At 37.2% G+C, this 17,092-nt stretch overlaps 1 protein-coding gene across 2 annotated transcripts in view; it reads left to right on the top strand.

Moving 5' to 3' along the window:
- Prkg1 (protein kinase cGMP-dependent 1) overlaps window positions 1–17,092 on the top strand; it is a 1,151,812-nt gene that overhangs the window by 1,005,409 nt on the left and 129,311 nt on the right. For both annotated transcript variants that reach the window (XM_010606291.3, XM_033766627.1), the window contains one exon: window positions 113–178. In XM_010606291.3, the coding sequence (XP_010604593.1) occupies window positions 113–178 (66 nt within the window). The remainder of the gene's footprint in view (window positions 1–112; window positions 179–17,092) is intronic.

Raw genomic sequence — 17,092 nt, 5'->3', positions numbered from 1 at the left:
GTGTATAAATCAGAAGAGTTTATATAATTTAATAGGTTTCCTGAATTAATCACAGTAGACACTTTCTTTTGATCTTAATGGTTTTATCCTAACGTCTCTATTTTTCATATAGGGAAGATGTGAGGACAGCAAATGTAATTGCTGCAGAAGCCGTGACCTGCCTTGTGATTGACAGAGAGTGAGTACACTGCTTTCCTGTGTCTAATTTACACTCATATTGGCAATATACACGTTTCTGGAATTAGACATTTATTTATGGAGCTATTACCATGTGTTTTATATTTTTCATTTTAAAATGAGTTCTATATTTGACTCTCATCACATATTATTCTTGTGGCTGGCTCGACTTTGTGATGTTTCATAAGGTACTGCACTGAACCACTATGAACTTTGGCTCAGCTCACTTGTAAAATAGGACAAGGCAAGATCCTAGGGATATTTTAAGGATTAATGAGGATGTGATTAAAGCATTAAAAGTGTGAGTAGTGCCTTTTACTCAAGTGATTTACTCAAGTGCTAGGTATTGTGATAATTTTTAGAATTATTATTATTGTTGTTGTTATTTAGCATGTTTTAGTTATCTTCTCTATTCCTCTATCCTGAGAGTCCTACGATTGAAGCATTTGGGGAAGATGTTTTTGGAGAATGCATCCATTTTAGATGTGGGCATATATTTAAAGGCATCAAACCTTTGTTTCATGAGCCCTGTTTTACTATTCTGGGCTGCTATTTTTACTACTTGAATGCTTTATAGACAGGTTAAACAATATTAAGATTATTGAGTCTCCAAGAACATGGTTGGAATGCGCGTCTGTACTCTCTGGAGCCAGTGGTTTTCTCATTGCAGTGTCTGTGGAGAAGTTTATCAGAAAATTCCAGTGCTTGGTCCAAAGAGAATTAGCAGGAATTTAATGGGTCCACTGTAATTGTGGTAGGCACGGAACATCAGTGTAACATGAAACAGCGATGTTGTAGAAAGCAGGATTTGGCAAGGGAATACTTTAATTAAAAGACACGTAATTTCTAAGATTATTTTATAATAATTACCCAAATAGTTAAGTGCAAAGAAGTGCAAAAGATTAACCACACATTAGAAGCCCAAAAGCTTCAGACGAGGGCCCAGATCACAGCAATTTCCCACATAAGTCAAGCTAAAGGCTTAGAGTCCAAGGCAGTGTCCTCCTCGAGTCCACCTAGTAGCCTAGAGCCCACAGCAATGTCTCATGCTTGTCCTTTTTGAGGATCTACAACCAGGAAGCCCCCAAGGCCAATGGTGGAAGTCAGAAAATCTACACTGGTGAGATAAAGGATTTGTGCCATCAAGCTGAGAGATCTACACTGGAGCCAGGAAGTGATGCTCAACGATAAAGATCAGAGCTCCCCTAATGTAAACAGCAGTCTTTCCCAGTGACAGCAAGGCCTCGAGGGCCTCCTCTGATGAGAATAGCAAGATATCTCCTCCTAGAAAATCAGCAGGCCAAGATCTTCCCCTCCAGTTCTCTTTTTATGGCTATTGGGAACAATCTTCAGGTGGACCCTTGATGCCCACACCATACTGATTCAGTTCAGCTGTGTGTTACATGTCGACCAATAGTTGATGCACTACAGATGAGATATGATAAGCTCAGGATGATGGATTACGATGCTGATCTCAGGGACTTTGAGTGAAGGATATGACTGGATTCACAAGCTTTAGTTTCAAGGTCCATCTGTGCTGCATCACTACAGTCAGAACAGTGACACAGCTGCCACATGATAATAACATCCATGAATATCTCTGAAATGGTTATTTTTTTGTCTGATTCCCAGAATCAACAAATACCCATTTGTACTTTGTTCTATTGAACTCATTTTGCTGAAGCTTTCCCACGTGCTAGCAGAAAAATCAAAAGTGCAACACAGGTGGTTGTTTGGGAGTTAGAAGAGTATGAAAGGATCAAGGATAGACTTTGGGTAATTCTTTTACTTAAGAGCCAGACAGGGGAGGAAAAAAATCATTGGAAAAAAAATGAGACATTGGCAATCCTCTGAAACCAAGAAAAGATTTCAAGAGAAAAGAAAATTAAATGTCCTGGCTAAAGAAACAGAAAATTAAATTCACATTCATGATTTTTTTTTTTAAATGTAGAATGCCAGAAGAAGTTATGTCACACAGGGAGAACAAGCTGGCTGCTCAGAAATCAGATGCAGTACTGTTATGCTTAGAGAGGAATGATAAATTCCAGAATATTATTACATACTAGGATGACCAAAGATAATTGTGTACTATATATTTACTTCAAAAGTTAGAGAAAAGGATTTTGAATGCTTTTACCATAAAGAAACAATGAACATTTGAAGAGATAGCTATGCTTACCCTGATTTTAACATTACAAAAGTTGTACATGTATTAAAATGTCACATTGCCCCATTAATATTTGCAAGTTTTATGTATCAGTTGAAAATGAATTTAATTTTAAAAATAGAAGATAAAAGTGTTGGAGGGCACACGAAGAGAAAAGATAACTCTTACACTTTGTTGGTGGGAGTGTAAATCAGCATGGCCATGATGGAAAACAGTATGGAGGTTCCTCAAAAAAGCAATGAATAGAAAGCTGCAAATGCAGATACCATAATTCCACTGTGGATATACATCTTAAGAAACTGAAGCCAACATGTCAATTTGATAATAATCCTCCTATGTTCACTGCGTCATTATTCATAATAGCCCAAATGTGAAAACAGCCTAAGTGTCCATCAGTGAATGAATAATGTATACATACATAATTGAATACTATTCAGCCCTAAAAGTGGGTAAAATTCTATCATTTGCAACAAAATGATTGGATCTGGGGGATATTATGCTAAATAAACTATACCAAGCACCCGAGCATGGAAAAACTACCACATAAGCTCACTTAAATAAAGAATCGATTAAAGTGAAAGCCTTAGAGAATAGAATAATGGTTAACAAAGGCTGATGGGAGTTGGAAAAGGAGGGAATTTCAGAGTAGTTTATAAAATGATGCAAAATTTCAGATACACAGAGGAATAGGTTTGCAAATCTGGTGCAGCAGGGTGACTATGAAAGTAAATTTCAAAGTCTTATAAAAATAATAGGTCATAGAGGTTATTGATATCTTTGATTTAGTCATGCTGCATTATAAATTCATTAGAGCATCATATTGTACCTAATGTATAGAATTATGATTTGTTAATTAAAATATTTAAACGCAAAAGTAAGTAAAAAAGAAAGAAAAATAAAATGAAAGGAATGTAAGCTATACCACATCATACTTTTGGAGAGTTTTCTTATAATGCATATGGACAAATATCCAGAAACATGGAGCAAATAAAACAGATTCCACCTAAAGCCTTGTGCAGTCAGGTGAAGCCTTTGGAGGGTGATTAGGTTATGGGAGGTTATAGCTTTCATCCTGTCAGGAGTGGAATCCCCCAGTCCAAAGATGTACATCACTGGGGGTGTAGCCTGGGTCTATCTCCTCCCTACCTCTTGTTTGCTCCCTGATTTTTAACTGCTATGCTATAAACAATGTCCTCTGTGATGTCTCTCTGCTATGCTGCTCTGCCTTGGAGCTGGCCTACTATTTGGCTCTGTGAGCCAAATAAACCTTTCCTCCTGTAATTTGTGAGTTTTGGGCAAGAAAGTAACTAAGACAGGGAATATTAATGGAAATAGGATTATAAATAGGATTATAGGAGAAGAAGTTGAGGGCAAGTGAGAGAAGAAAGAATACTAGGGAGGTATGTTTGTCTGATTTTTTCAAAAAAATTCTTAAAATAGCAGAAAGACAAAAAATCGTAGGGAAATCATATGCTTTAGATACGGAAGGTTCTGGGAACTTGAATAACTTTAAACTTCCCTTGAAAGAATAAAGCATAAAAGTTTGGTGGGGGAAGAGTGAGTGCAGGGTGGAAGGGTTGCCAGCTGCTTGGGTTTGATAGGTGATCATAGCCATGTATATCCCTGCAGTCTCGCGTAATTTACAGACTGTCACATTCATGGGAAACCAGATAGGGTATTTTACAAAAGAGGAAATTGAAGTGCACTGAGATTTAACAACTCAGTATGACTTCATGGTAAATGGTAGTGTGCAGGTTTAACCATAAAGAAGAAAACCAAGTGACTTTGTGGGTCATTTAGTCTTGTTCCTTCCTTTTAATTAACTGAAGTTGTGAGAGATAGAGCACCAAATAGCATCCCACATGATCACCTGTTCTCAAACTAATTTTCTCTTTTTCCAAACCTAGGCTTGTACAGTGTTCAGTGTACAGTGGAGCAAGAATGGGTGCTCACAAATAGAGCTCAATATTTGAATTGTGACTGTATCAGAATATGGGAGTTTAAGTTCTAAGTCTAAATTTCCTTTTCTGCAATGAGATTTTACCTAAATTATAAAATTGCTTTAAAAATCAAGAAATTTAACCTATGTAAAAATGCATGAAATAGGGCTTGCTATTTCATGTAGGAAGCACTCAAAAACTGTGTTCTTACATTTATTTATTTTTATTTATTATTATTATTATTTTTTTTTTTTTGGTACTGGGGATCGAACTTGGGTCCTTGTGCTTGCAAGGCAGGCAGTGGAAGCACTGAGCTAAATCCCTGGCCCTTGTGTTCTTATTTTTAAGGATGGCCTAAGAATCCCTTTCATTTAGCAGTTTTCACAGTCCTATGTATGTGTCTATAGATAGATAGATAGATAGACAGATAGAAATTGATTTAAGCCTAGAGGATAGCTTCAGCCTAAAAGCTCAAGAAGTACATTTCTATTGTCTTAAGAGGGAAGTTGGACTTCCCACCAAATGTTGAATTCAGAGCTTAAAAACTAATAAGGACATGGTAAAATGGATCCTGTCAAAGGCCTGCTGATGATGCCTAATTTATGCCCAGTTAGAGGAGTACCAGGGCTTCATTCCACCCAAACATATGGCAGACACTAGAACTGTCAATGAAAGGAACATCCTTCACAAATTTACAAGTGGGGTACCATGTTACATAAGCCAGTGATTATGCTCTATCATTCCAAAGGGAAAGCAAAAGAACATTACTGTAACTAATCAAGCCCGCCAGGATTTCTTTCAAAGAAATGTTCATTGACAAGTGAGAAGATGATAAACAGGTACCTGATTTCTTCAAAAGGCATTCCCTGGGATTGATGTCCTGCAGCCAACACATTATTTTAGTATTTCCAGTGATTACAAACTTTGTGAAAATTCTCTAAAAAACATTTAACATAACAATCAGTTTCTATCACCTTGATCCCCAAAGCAGAGAAAGACCCAATGGAAAAAGAGAACAATAAGCCAATGTCACTAAAGAGCATAGGTGCAAAAATCTTTAATAAGATACTGGCAAACAGAATGCAGAAGATCATCAAAGATCATACACCCTGACCTAGTGGGATTCATCCCAGGGACACAGAGATGGTTCACCATATGCAAATCAATAAATGTAATATACTTTATTAATAGAGCCAAGGACAAAAATCTATTAGTAAATTTCTTAAGTATATAAATACAAGTAGGTAATGTTGGTATTCCTTATTTTGGAATCCAATAAAATAAATTAAAATAAGTAGGTTGTGTTCCATAATTACTTATGCAGTGTTTATTTCTACGTGGTCATAGAAAACTCTTGATGTACCTGAAAGTTCTATTAAGATGATTGAGTTTTTGACACATTGAGGATCATTCTGATCATTGACTAGGTCAGTAACTTTTATAACTCCTTAAGATTTACTAGTATTTATACTCCCCTCAGGGGGGATCTGAACTACAATTTTAGAGTATTAACTCTATCCTTGGTTACTGAGTAACCTTTGACATGTGGCCATACTGGCTTCACTTTAACAGCAGTTTAACTTCCATATGTGTTTCTTCTGTGGTTGGCTGCCCTGAATTTCTGATTCTCCATCAGTCTCAGGACATTCTGGATCTTAAATCAGCCGGTGAAAAGGAAATATCAGGCAAACCAGTGTCCATTCTGCTGGGCAATTCTTGTGTCATATTGGCCCCTAATTACTCTGACTTTACCTCTGATAATATCAAGCTAAATGCTGTCTTATCAACATTACCTTTTAAATTTTAGTGTTACCAAGTCTATAAGTTAAATAAAATAAATTGTAAAAAAAGCAACAACTTCTCTGGCTTCTATGGGTATTAGAACCACAGAGTACCAAGAGGTCTTCTCTATCTGCATCTAAATCACTTCAGGTGTTCATGAGCCCACAGAAAACACCAAGAATGATTTACATCTTGGCTGACCCACAGTCCTTTCTATCGGTGCTTTTCTGATATTTTCCCGCCTCTTGAGGTGTATTTTATTACTGAGACAAAGTCTATAAAGCAGAGTCCAGGAACTAGCTTAGAGAAACTACTCTGTGCTTGGACATAAAATGATCAAATTAGAAAGGATTGTTAAACACAAGAGTGTAGGGCTGCAAGGGGCAGCCTCAGAATTTAAGTTTTCTCTGTAGACCAATGACATCTGGGTGACCATAGTTCAATTTTTTTTTTTAAACTCCCAGAGCTATTTACTTGATATGTAATAGGCAAATGCATGCCATATAGTCAAAAGAGTACCAGGATTCTCACCACTAGGCTAATGATCAGGGAGTAACTTGTAAGAGTACAGCTGGTCTCACACACCATAGAGTAGCAAACAGGTTACCAAGAAAGTTGGACATGGAGACAGAGTCACTGGAGTTGGTAAACTGAAGAGTATTCTTTAGCACCAAAACTGGAGTTGAAGTATTAAAACCAAGTACTTTTTAATACATAGGCATGAGAGACAGACTAGGAAATGTTGGTGTCTTAATTAAGAGAAGTAATAATGAATGCCTGATTCCTGTGCTGAGTATTACAATTACTGAGATGACTAACAACTAAATCCAATGTAGGTTTCAGAATTGCGTATATAGAATAAGCTCAGAAAAAAAATCTATGGTTATATTGAAATGATTTGGAGGGACCAGAGCAGCAAGATTACCATTAGGTCCTAACCAAGGCCCTGACCTGAACCCAGCACCTTGGACCCACAAGCCCAGCCAAAGGGCCACCTGGAAAAGAGCTGCACAGTCACACAAGCAACAGCCAGAGACCCACACCAATACCATTGGTAAGTATGCACAGATCCCAGCAAGAAGCCCACTCAGACACGGCCAACAGGGGTGCATAGCAATCAGCCAAAGGCCCACCTAGACAACAGCTATGAAGTGGGGGCAGGCCCCAGCCAGAGGCACATCCAGATACTATCCAAAGTGCACATAGGCCCCAGTCAGAACCTGGCCTGAACAACACGGCAGAACAGGGATCCAGAAGGCCACTATCCTGAACCCAGGAATTGCTGTACTCATGAGCAGCAGAGGAAAGGCTGCTTGGTGGCTTGCAGAGAATTGAAGACCACTGGGTGAGCACAAAGTTGCCTCAACAAAGGCACAGAAGGCTGCATCTGTTGAAATGAGAAGAAACATTAAACAAGTCTCAAAACCAGACTTCCAGATCACCTAAGGCAATCCCAAAGGGTAATAAGATGGAATAATCTGATACTCAACCACCTGGACTCCCTGAATTGGCAACAAAAGAGGATTGGGAAAAAATGAAGTCACAAATAATTTCTGAGATAACAACAGAGATTGTGTTCATAGTGCAAGACAGGATTAATAAATCTAGAGAAGACCTAGATAAAAAAATAAAGCTGAGGGCCAGGGATTTAGCTCAATGGCACCATGCCTGCCTCGCAAATGGAAGGTCCTGAGTTCAACCCCCAGTACCAAACAACAACAAGAACAACAACAAAAAAATATAGCCAAGGAACATGATGGAATCCCAACATAGGAAACAAATGGAATCCATAAAACAGATGTAAACAGAATTCCAGGAGATTAAAAACTCCATTGAAAGTTTACACAGTAGAATGAGCCAATGTAAGGACAGAATCTTTCATATAGAATTGCAACCAGGAAAGGAAAATTTTCTTAAAAATAGTAAGAGACTATGAGAAATCAATCCAGCATCTGCTAGATGTTGCAAAGACTAATAACATAAGACTGATCAGAGTCAATGAAGGAACAAGAGAGAGTCCAAATGACATAAAAATAATTGTTCACAGAAGTAATGGCAAAAAATTTCCCAAGCAGGGGAAAAGATCTTGATAAATAAGGCATATAGGACTTCCAACTAGCCACAATTTAAAAAAAAATTCTATACCTAGACATATAACAGTTAAGACTCCAGAAACCCAACAGACGAACAAAATGCTAAAAGCAGTTAGAGAAAAGAAACAAATCATATACAAAGGAAAGCCCATCAGGATCAGAGCAGACTTCTCAACACAAACCATCAAGACAAGAAGAGCAAGGAGTGAAAAATTTTAAGCCCTAAAGGAAAACAACCTCTGACCCAGGCTGAGGCACCCTATAAAACTATATTTCAAAATTAATGGAGAATTAAGATACTTCCATGACAAAGAGCACCTGAGGAACTTCATGAATACCAAACCAGCACTCTGAAAAAATTTGAACAATAACCTAGGAAAAGACAATAAGGACCACAACCCCAGGATTCCCAGCATAATGCATCCAAAAGGCACAATAAGAAGTTAAATGCAAAGAAGAGTGGGGAGGGAGAATCCAACGAAAAGAAAAAGTCATGACAAGGATAAGTCAATGCATATCAGTTAAAACCATCAATGTTAATGGTCTCAATTCACCAATCAAAAGGGACACACTGGGAGAATGGGTCAAGAAGCAAGGTACAACAATATTCTCTGTACAAGAAACACACACACACACACACACACACACACACACACCAAAAAAAAACAAAAACAAAAACAAAAAAACCACTTAATTCAAAAAGAAATTCACAGACTGAAAGTTAAAGGGTGGAAAAATACTCCATGTGATAGGAAGCCCCCCAAAAGCAGGGATAGCTATTCTCTTTTCAGATCAAAATGAATGTCAAACCAACACTGATTAAGAGGAACATAGAAGGACACTACATCCTTGTAAAGGGAAAAATCCAAGAGGAAGATACAACAATCATAAATATATATTTACCAAATACTATTGTTCCCAACTTTATAAAACAAATACTAACGGACATGAAAAATCAAATAAGCACTAATAAAATAGTAGTGGGGAACCTCAATACCCACTGTTGAAAATAGATCAACTAGACAGAAAAGAAACAACAAAATACTAGCACTCAAACTCTTGATAAAATGAACTTAACAGATGTTTATAGAATGTTCCAGCCCACAAAATCAGAAAACATATTCATTTCGGTTGCACTTGGGTCATTCTCCAAAATAGACCACATACTTGCTAATAAAAATGTTTACATAATTGCAAAGGAATTGAAGTGATTCCCCTGTACATTATCAGACCATAGTGTGATGAAATTGGAGATCAATAGCAAAAGAAACCAAAAGAATTTCATAAACACATGGATATTGAACAACACACTTCTGAATAACCAATGGGTAACAGAGGAAACTAAAACAGTTTCTACAATTAAATGACAATGTCACTACAATGTCTTGGAATCTATCAGCCACAATGAAAGCAGTCCTACAAAGGAAATTCATAGCAGTGAATACTAATTAGGAAACAACCTGATAGTGAACCTCAAGCTTTTAGAAAAAGAAGAACAACAAAAATTGAAAGCTCATACACTAGAGGAAATTATAAAAATCAGAGCAGAGATCAATGCAATGGAGACTAAGAGAAATTTTAAAAATAATGAAGCAAAGAGTTAGTTCTTTGAAAGAATAAACACAACTGACAAATCCTGAGCCAATCATATATATATATATATAAAAGACCCAAATCCATACAATTAGGAATGAAAAGGGTGAAATTACCACAGACCCAGCAGAAATCCAGATCATTAATAACAACTTCAAGAATCTATATGCCCATAAGATGGAAAACAAAAGAAATGGACAGGTTCCTAGATACATAAGAATTACCAAAGTTAAAAATGAATATCTAAGAATTCTAAACAACCCACTATCAATCAATGAAATTGAAAATGTAATTAAAAACTTACCTATTAAGAAAAGCCCAGGTGCAGATGCTTTCACTGCTGAATTCTACAGGACATTTAGAGAACTATTGCCACTTCTGTTTGCACTCTTCAGTGAAATTGAAAAGGTAGCAATACTCCCAAATTCATTCCTGGAAGCAATCATCACCTTAATCCCAAAGGTGGAGAAAGATTCAACCAAAAAGGAGAACTATAAGCAAATCTCATTAATGAACATAGTTGCAAAAATTCTTAATAAGACACTGACAAATAGAACGTAGAAGATCAACAAGAAGATCAACCTCCTGTCCATGTGAGATTCATCCCAGGGATGCAGGGATGGTTCAATATACACAAATCAAAAATTTAATATGCTACATTAATAGAGCCAAGGATAACAACCATATGATCATCTCAATAGATACAGAAAAAACACTAAACAAAATTTCTCAGACAAAGAAATAAAAGCAGCAAGTAAATGTATGAAAAAAAGTTCCACATCACTGGCCATTCGAGAGATGCAGATGAAAACAACACTGAGATTCCACCTCACCCCACAAAGAATGGATGCTATCAAGAAATCAAACAATAACAAATGTTGGCGGGGTTGCAGGGAGAAAGGAACCCTTCTCCATTGTTGGTGGGAGTGCAGACTGGTGCGACCACTATGGAAATTAATATGGAGATACGTCAAAGTGCTGGGACCAGAGGTTCCATTTGACCCAGCCATCCCTCTGCTGAGTATTGTTCCAAAATAATTAAAAGAATCATATCACAGTGATATATGTACACCTATGTTTATAGCGGCATAGTTTGTAATAGCTAAAACTTGAAAACAGCCCATTTGCCCATCAGTTGGAAACTGGATAAAGAAGATGTGTTTTTTCTATAAAATGGAATACTACTCAACCATAAAGAATGAGAAATTAGATTCATTCATAGGAAAATGAATACATATTGAGGATATACTCCTAAGTGAAATAAATAAGTCACACATGTGTAAATACCGAATAGTTTCACTGGTTTGAAAAACTATAAAAGTACATAAGATCCTAATGAGATAATTAACCATGTGAAATAGGAAGAAAAGGACTAAAGGTGTAGGGAAAATGGGAAGGGCAGGGGAAAGGTGATAAGGAAAAATTAAAAAATGAGAAAATGAAAAAATGGAAATAAAGTGTTTGTAAATGCGGAGGGGAGGAGGGGGTGAGGGGATGGCAGGGACAAGTGGAAAAATTGAGAACCAAGATCTGTCATGTAAAGGTACAAGATCCCAATAATGAATGTAACTGTACTGTGTACCTAAAATGTACCAATAAACTCAATGAGGGAAAAAAAAAAGAAAAAAATCCAACATGTATTCATGAAAAAAAAAAACCCTACAAATATTTGGAAATAGTCTCTATCTCACCTTAAAAGCCATGTATGCAAAACCAATAGCCAGTATCATATTAAATGGTCAAAAACTGAAATCCTTCATGCTAAAATCAGAAACAAGACAAGGATGTCCACTATCACCACTCCTGTTCAATATAGTTGTGGAAACATTAGACACTACAATTAGACAAGAGAAAGAAATAAAAGGAATAACATAAGAAATGAAGAAGTCAAATCGTCATTACTTGCAGATGACATGATACTCTATAGAGAAGACCCCAAGAACTCCACCAAAAGTCTTCTAGACTTAATAACCAAATTCAATAAAGTAGCTGGATACAAGGTCTACACACAAAAATCAATAGTTTTCTTGTACATGTTAAAAAGATTCACTGAGAGAGAAATGGTACCACCAATTCCTTTCACAATAGCATCCCCAAAATTGATATTCTTAGGAATCACCCTAACAAAAGAAATCAAAGACCTCCTCTTTGTAAACTATAACACTCTTAAAAAAGAGATTGAAGAAGATATAAGAAAATGGAAAGATATCTCTTGCTCCTGGGTAGGAAGAATCAATATAACAAAAATGGCCATACTTCCAAAACTGCTACATAGATACAATGAATCCCAATTGAAATTTCAGCGGTATACTTTTTAGAACTTGAGAAAACAATCCAAAAATTCATTTGGAGCAAGAGGAGACCTAAAATAGAAAAAACAATTCTAGGCAATAAAGACAATATAGGGAGTATCACCATCCCTTACTTGAAACTATACTACAAAGCTACTGTGATAAAACAGCATGGCACCGGCAAAGAAATAGACCTGAGGATCAGTGGAACAGATTAAAAGATGCAGAAAAACTCCAGACACACTCAGCCACCTCATCTTTGACAAAGGAGCCAAAACCCCTCACTTGAGGAAAGATGGCCTCTTTAATAAATGGTGCTGGAAAAACTGGGTTTCAGTTTGCCAAAGATTAAAGCTAGATGTATATTTCTCACCATGTACTAAACTGAAAACAAAATGGATTAAATATCTAAATATTGAAACATAAACACTAATCTGGCTGCAGTAGAGGTTAGGTAGAACTCTTGAAGACTTTGGTATAGGAAAAGATTTTATGAACAAATCGTCACTTGCCCTAGAACTAGCATAAACATTCAGTAAGTGGGATCTCTTCTTACTAAAAAGCTTCTGCATTGCAATAGAAACCACCAACACTGTGAAAATAACCCACAATTTGGGAAAAAGTCTTCCTATCTATCTAAAGGTCTACTATCTAGAATATATAAAGAATTTTTAAAAAAAGACCTCCTAAATTTAAAGACCCGATTCAAAAAGAGCATCTGAAAGGAATAGGTCTCAGACAAAATGTTCAACATCGCTGTTTATTCAATAAATGTAAGTGAAAACAACACTGAGATTCTACCTCACCCCACAAAGAATGGCTATCATGAAATCAACCAAAAACAAGTGGTAGCAGGGCCTTGGAGAAAAACCGACCCTTCTCCATTGTTTATGGGAATGTAGATTGGTGCAACCAGTATGAAAATTAGTACGAAGAGATCTCGAAGAACCAGGACTAGAGCTCCCCTTTGCCCCAGCTGTTCTCCTGCTGGGTTTCTTCCCAAAAGAATTAAAAGAATAGTGCCCAGAAGTATATGTATACCCATGTTTATAGTGGCACAGTTTGTAATAGCTAAATCATGGGAACAGCCTAATTGCCCATCAACTGGAGATGGATAAGAAAAATTTTTTTCTTAACAAAATGGAGCACTACTCAGCAATGAAGAATGAGAAATTAGAGGCATTTATAGCTAAATGAATGCACGTTGAGATGATAGTCTTAAGTGAGATAAATAGGAGACATGAGTAAATACCAAATAGTCTCTCTGCTATGAAAAACTGAAAGTGTAAAGAAGGATCAAAATGTATAACTGATGAGGTGAAATATGAAGAAAAGGTGCCAAGGGGAAGGGGAAGTGAGAAGGGTAGGGGATGAGAGGAGGAGAATTGAATTAATAGGAGAAAATGAAAAAATGCAAACAAAGTCTTTGTAAATAGTGAAGGGAGAGGGGTTGAAAGGAGGGCAGGGGAATAGGGAAAAATGAGAATCAAGAAGTTGTGTAAGGGTAAAAATCTCTAATGTTGAATGTCATTATATTGCATACCTAAAATATACCAATAAAATTAGTTTAAAAGCACTGGCTTGCTTTTTTTTTATCAATTCTAATAGGAAAACCTTACAGTACTTGGCCAACCTCCCCTTCGCATGTGGCCTTATTTTGGACTTTATTTCCAGCTCCTTGGCCACACCATATCAGTCTCTAAAAAAGTGCAGCTTCTCTGCCATTTTTCTCCTGTCTGTTTCCTTATGGTGGGTGGTGTCTTCCTCCATTCTCTTCTGCTGTGTCCGTTCACGTGTTCAAATCCAAGTTCCAGATGCAAACAGAAATTTCAAATCATGCTCTGTTCTATGTGGATCACGGAATAGAGCAATCAGATCGGACCCTAGACAGCTGTCTACATCAGCACCCAGAGTGTCAAAGGGGCAGAAACTTAGTGAGAAATTAGTATTCACCCTACTCCTCTCGGAGAGGTACTATAGGCATTGCTGATAAACATCCTGATGGGGAAGGCGATGGTGCTCACAAAGGTGCATGCTCAAGGAAAAACATATGATCACTAAACTGCCTAATAAAAGTGATAGATTGTTAGAAGTTTTATTTTTTGAGCAGAGTATGGAAATTGAAGCCAGAGAGTGGTACATGATTGAATCCAGAGTGTATGACTTAATCCAACTTTTTCCAGTAAGAAGCTAGCTAGTAAATATTTTAGGCTTTCTGAGCCAAATGATCTTTGTTGCAACTATTCAACTCTGCTGTTATAGTATTAAAGCAACCAAAGACCAAAATATATGCATGAATCAATGTGGCTGTGTCCCCTGAAACTTTAATTAAGAACAATGACATTTGAATTTTATATCATTTTTAAATATCAGCAGGCATTATTTATCTTTTGATATTATTCCCACAATTAAAAAATGTAAAAAATCATTCTTAGCTCTTGGCCATAATAAAAACTGACAACATATTGAGGATATACTCCTAAGTGAAAAAATAAGTCACACGTGTGTAAATACCGAATAGTTTCTCTGGTGTGAAAAGCTCTAATGGTACATAAGATCCTAATGATGTAATTGACAATGTGAAATAGGAAGAAAAGAGCTAAAGGTGTAGGGGGAATGGGAACAGTAGGGGAAAGGTAATAAGGGAAAAGAAAAAAAGACATGAGAAAATGAAAAAATGGAAATAAAGTATTTGTAAATAGGGAAGGGAGGAGGGGGTAAAGGGAGGGCAGGGATAAGGAGAAAAAATGAGAACCAAGACCTGTCATGTAAAGGTACAAGATCCCAATGATGAATGTAACTGTACTGTATACCTAAAATGTACCAATAAACTCAATAAGGAAAAAAATATAAAAAACAAACAAACAAGCAAAAACCTGACAATGCACCGTGTCTGGTTTAGGGTCCATAATTTGCTGACTCTTGACTTAAACAGTAGTAGCTCCACTCTAATATCCCTTCCTGCTGAGCTTAGCCTGTCTTTTCAACAAAACAGGGACATCGAACACTGGTCTGAAGTGCCTGGTGATCCGCTTGTTATTGGTACTCTCCAGCGTTAGCATTTCTGGTGTCATCAGTCCACCTGTCTCTGCAACCTGACATCCATTCCTCTCTCCTGCTTCCTCTTTCCTTTTGCCCCGTTGCAGGCATTGTCCTTTTCTATTACCCAAACAATTCCCCTACATTTATCTTTTTTGTCTTTTGTTTTGTTTTTTAATATCTGTGCCTTTTAATTCTACTTTCATTCGCTAGGATTTAGCTTTAGACTTTCTATCAGTTTTGGTAATAGCTAATTAGAAATTAAAATTTCTCAGCAAGGGTTATTTGCATTTTGATGATATACCTATGAAGACTAAAAGATCATGAAAATCCAAAATAGTAACACATTTTCAGGTATGGTCAGGGTGGAGAGGAGAAATGATAGAGGGAATATTTGGGGGCAGCAAAATCCTCAGGCACTGTTTAACCCCACCAATTAGGGCAGTCTCCCAAAAGACCATGAATCAGTAGCAGTAGGCCCACCTCGGTCACCTGTGTCTCTAGGTAGCCCGTTATTCTGTGTTCGCATGATAGGGTGATAGGAACTCAGTGTGCCGCATTACCCACAGTCACATTGCTTAACTTCAAGGCTGACAACGTTAACATATTCCATAGCCTCAGCCTTTCCTACGGCCTAAGTGGATTTTATTTTTGTTCATTTTCCAGAGAGAAATCTGGGGTGATGTGAGGATATTGGCAGAATGATTACAACAAGAAAACAAATGTGTCTTGTTAGAATGGTGTCAGCTGCAATTATTTGGGCTTGATAAAAAACAAACAAACAAGCAAAAACCTGACAATGCACCGTGTCTGGTTTAGGGTCCATAATTTGCTGACTCTTGACTTAAACAGTAGTAGCTCCACTCTAATATCCCTTCCTGCTGAGCTTAGCCTGTCTTTTCAACAAAACAGGGACATCGAACACTGGTCTGAAGTGCCTGGTGATCCGCTTGTTATTGGTACTCTCCAGCGTTAGCATTTCTGGTGTCATCAGTCCACCTGTCTCTGCAACCTGACATCCATTCCTCTCTCCTGCTTCCTCTTTCCTTTTGCCCCGTTGCAGGCATTGTCCTTTTCTATTACCCAAACAATTCCCCTACATTTATCTTTTTTGTCTTTTGTTTTGTTTTTTAATATCTGTGCCTTTTAATTCTACTTTCATTCGCTAGGATTTAGCTTTAGACTTTCTATCAGTTTTGGTAATAGCTAATTAGAAATTAAAATTTCTCAGCAAGGGTTATTTGCATTTTGATGATATACCTATGAAGACTAAAAGATCATGAAAATCCAAAATAGTAACACATTTTCAGGTATGGTCAGGGTGGAGAGGAGAAATGATAGAGGGAATATTTGGGGGCAGCAAAATCCTCAGGCACTGTTTAACCCCACCAATTAGGGCAGTCTCCCAAAAGACCATGAATCAGTAGCAGTAGGCCCACCTCGGTCACCTGTGTCTCTAGGTAGCCCGTTATTCTGTGTTCGCATGATAGGGTGATAGGAACTCAGTGTGCCGCATTACCCACAGTCACATTGCTTAACTTCAAGGCTGACAACGTTAACATATTCCATAGCCTCAGCCTTTCCTACGGCCTAAGTGGATTTTATTTTTGTTCATTTTCCAGAGAGAAATCTGGGGTGATGTGAGGATATTGGCAGAATGATTACAACAAGAAAACAAATGTGTCTTGTTAGAATGGTGTCAGCTGCAATTATTTGGGCTTGTCTTTCTTTTTTTATGTTGTTGACTGGTAGGCTATTAAAAAAATACTAAGCAAAAGAGATGAAATCCAGAAGTTTAGAAGAAAGACATTATATTGGTTTAGTATGACATATGAATTGAATTATAGCATGCCTTTAGTAAGCATGAAAAAGAAAAGAAGCATATTTCCTTTAAAAAAGAATAGGAATCGTGGTTTAAATTCACCAGAAAAAGTGAGAAGTGACAGCTCTTCTTCATCATGTGTGCCTGTCATGAGGCTTTAGAATGGTAGCTGCCAACCTTCCACTGAT

The sequence above is a fragment of the Fukomys damarensis genome, unplaced genomic scaffold, assembly GCF_012274545.1.
Source record: "Fukomys damarensis isolate Sample0158 unplaced genomic scaffold, DMR_v1.0_HiC HiC_scaffold_20, whole genome shotgun sequence".
Lineage (NCBI taxonomy): Eukaryota > Metazoa > Chordata > Mammalia > Rodentia > Bathyergidae > Fukomys > Fukomys damarensis.
This window is presented reverse-complemented; position numbering and strand designations above follow the sequence as displayed.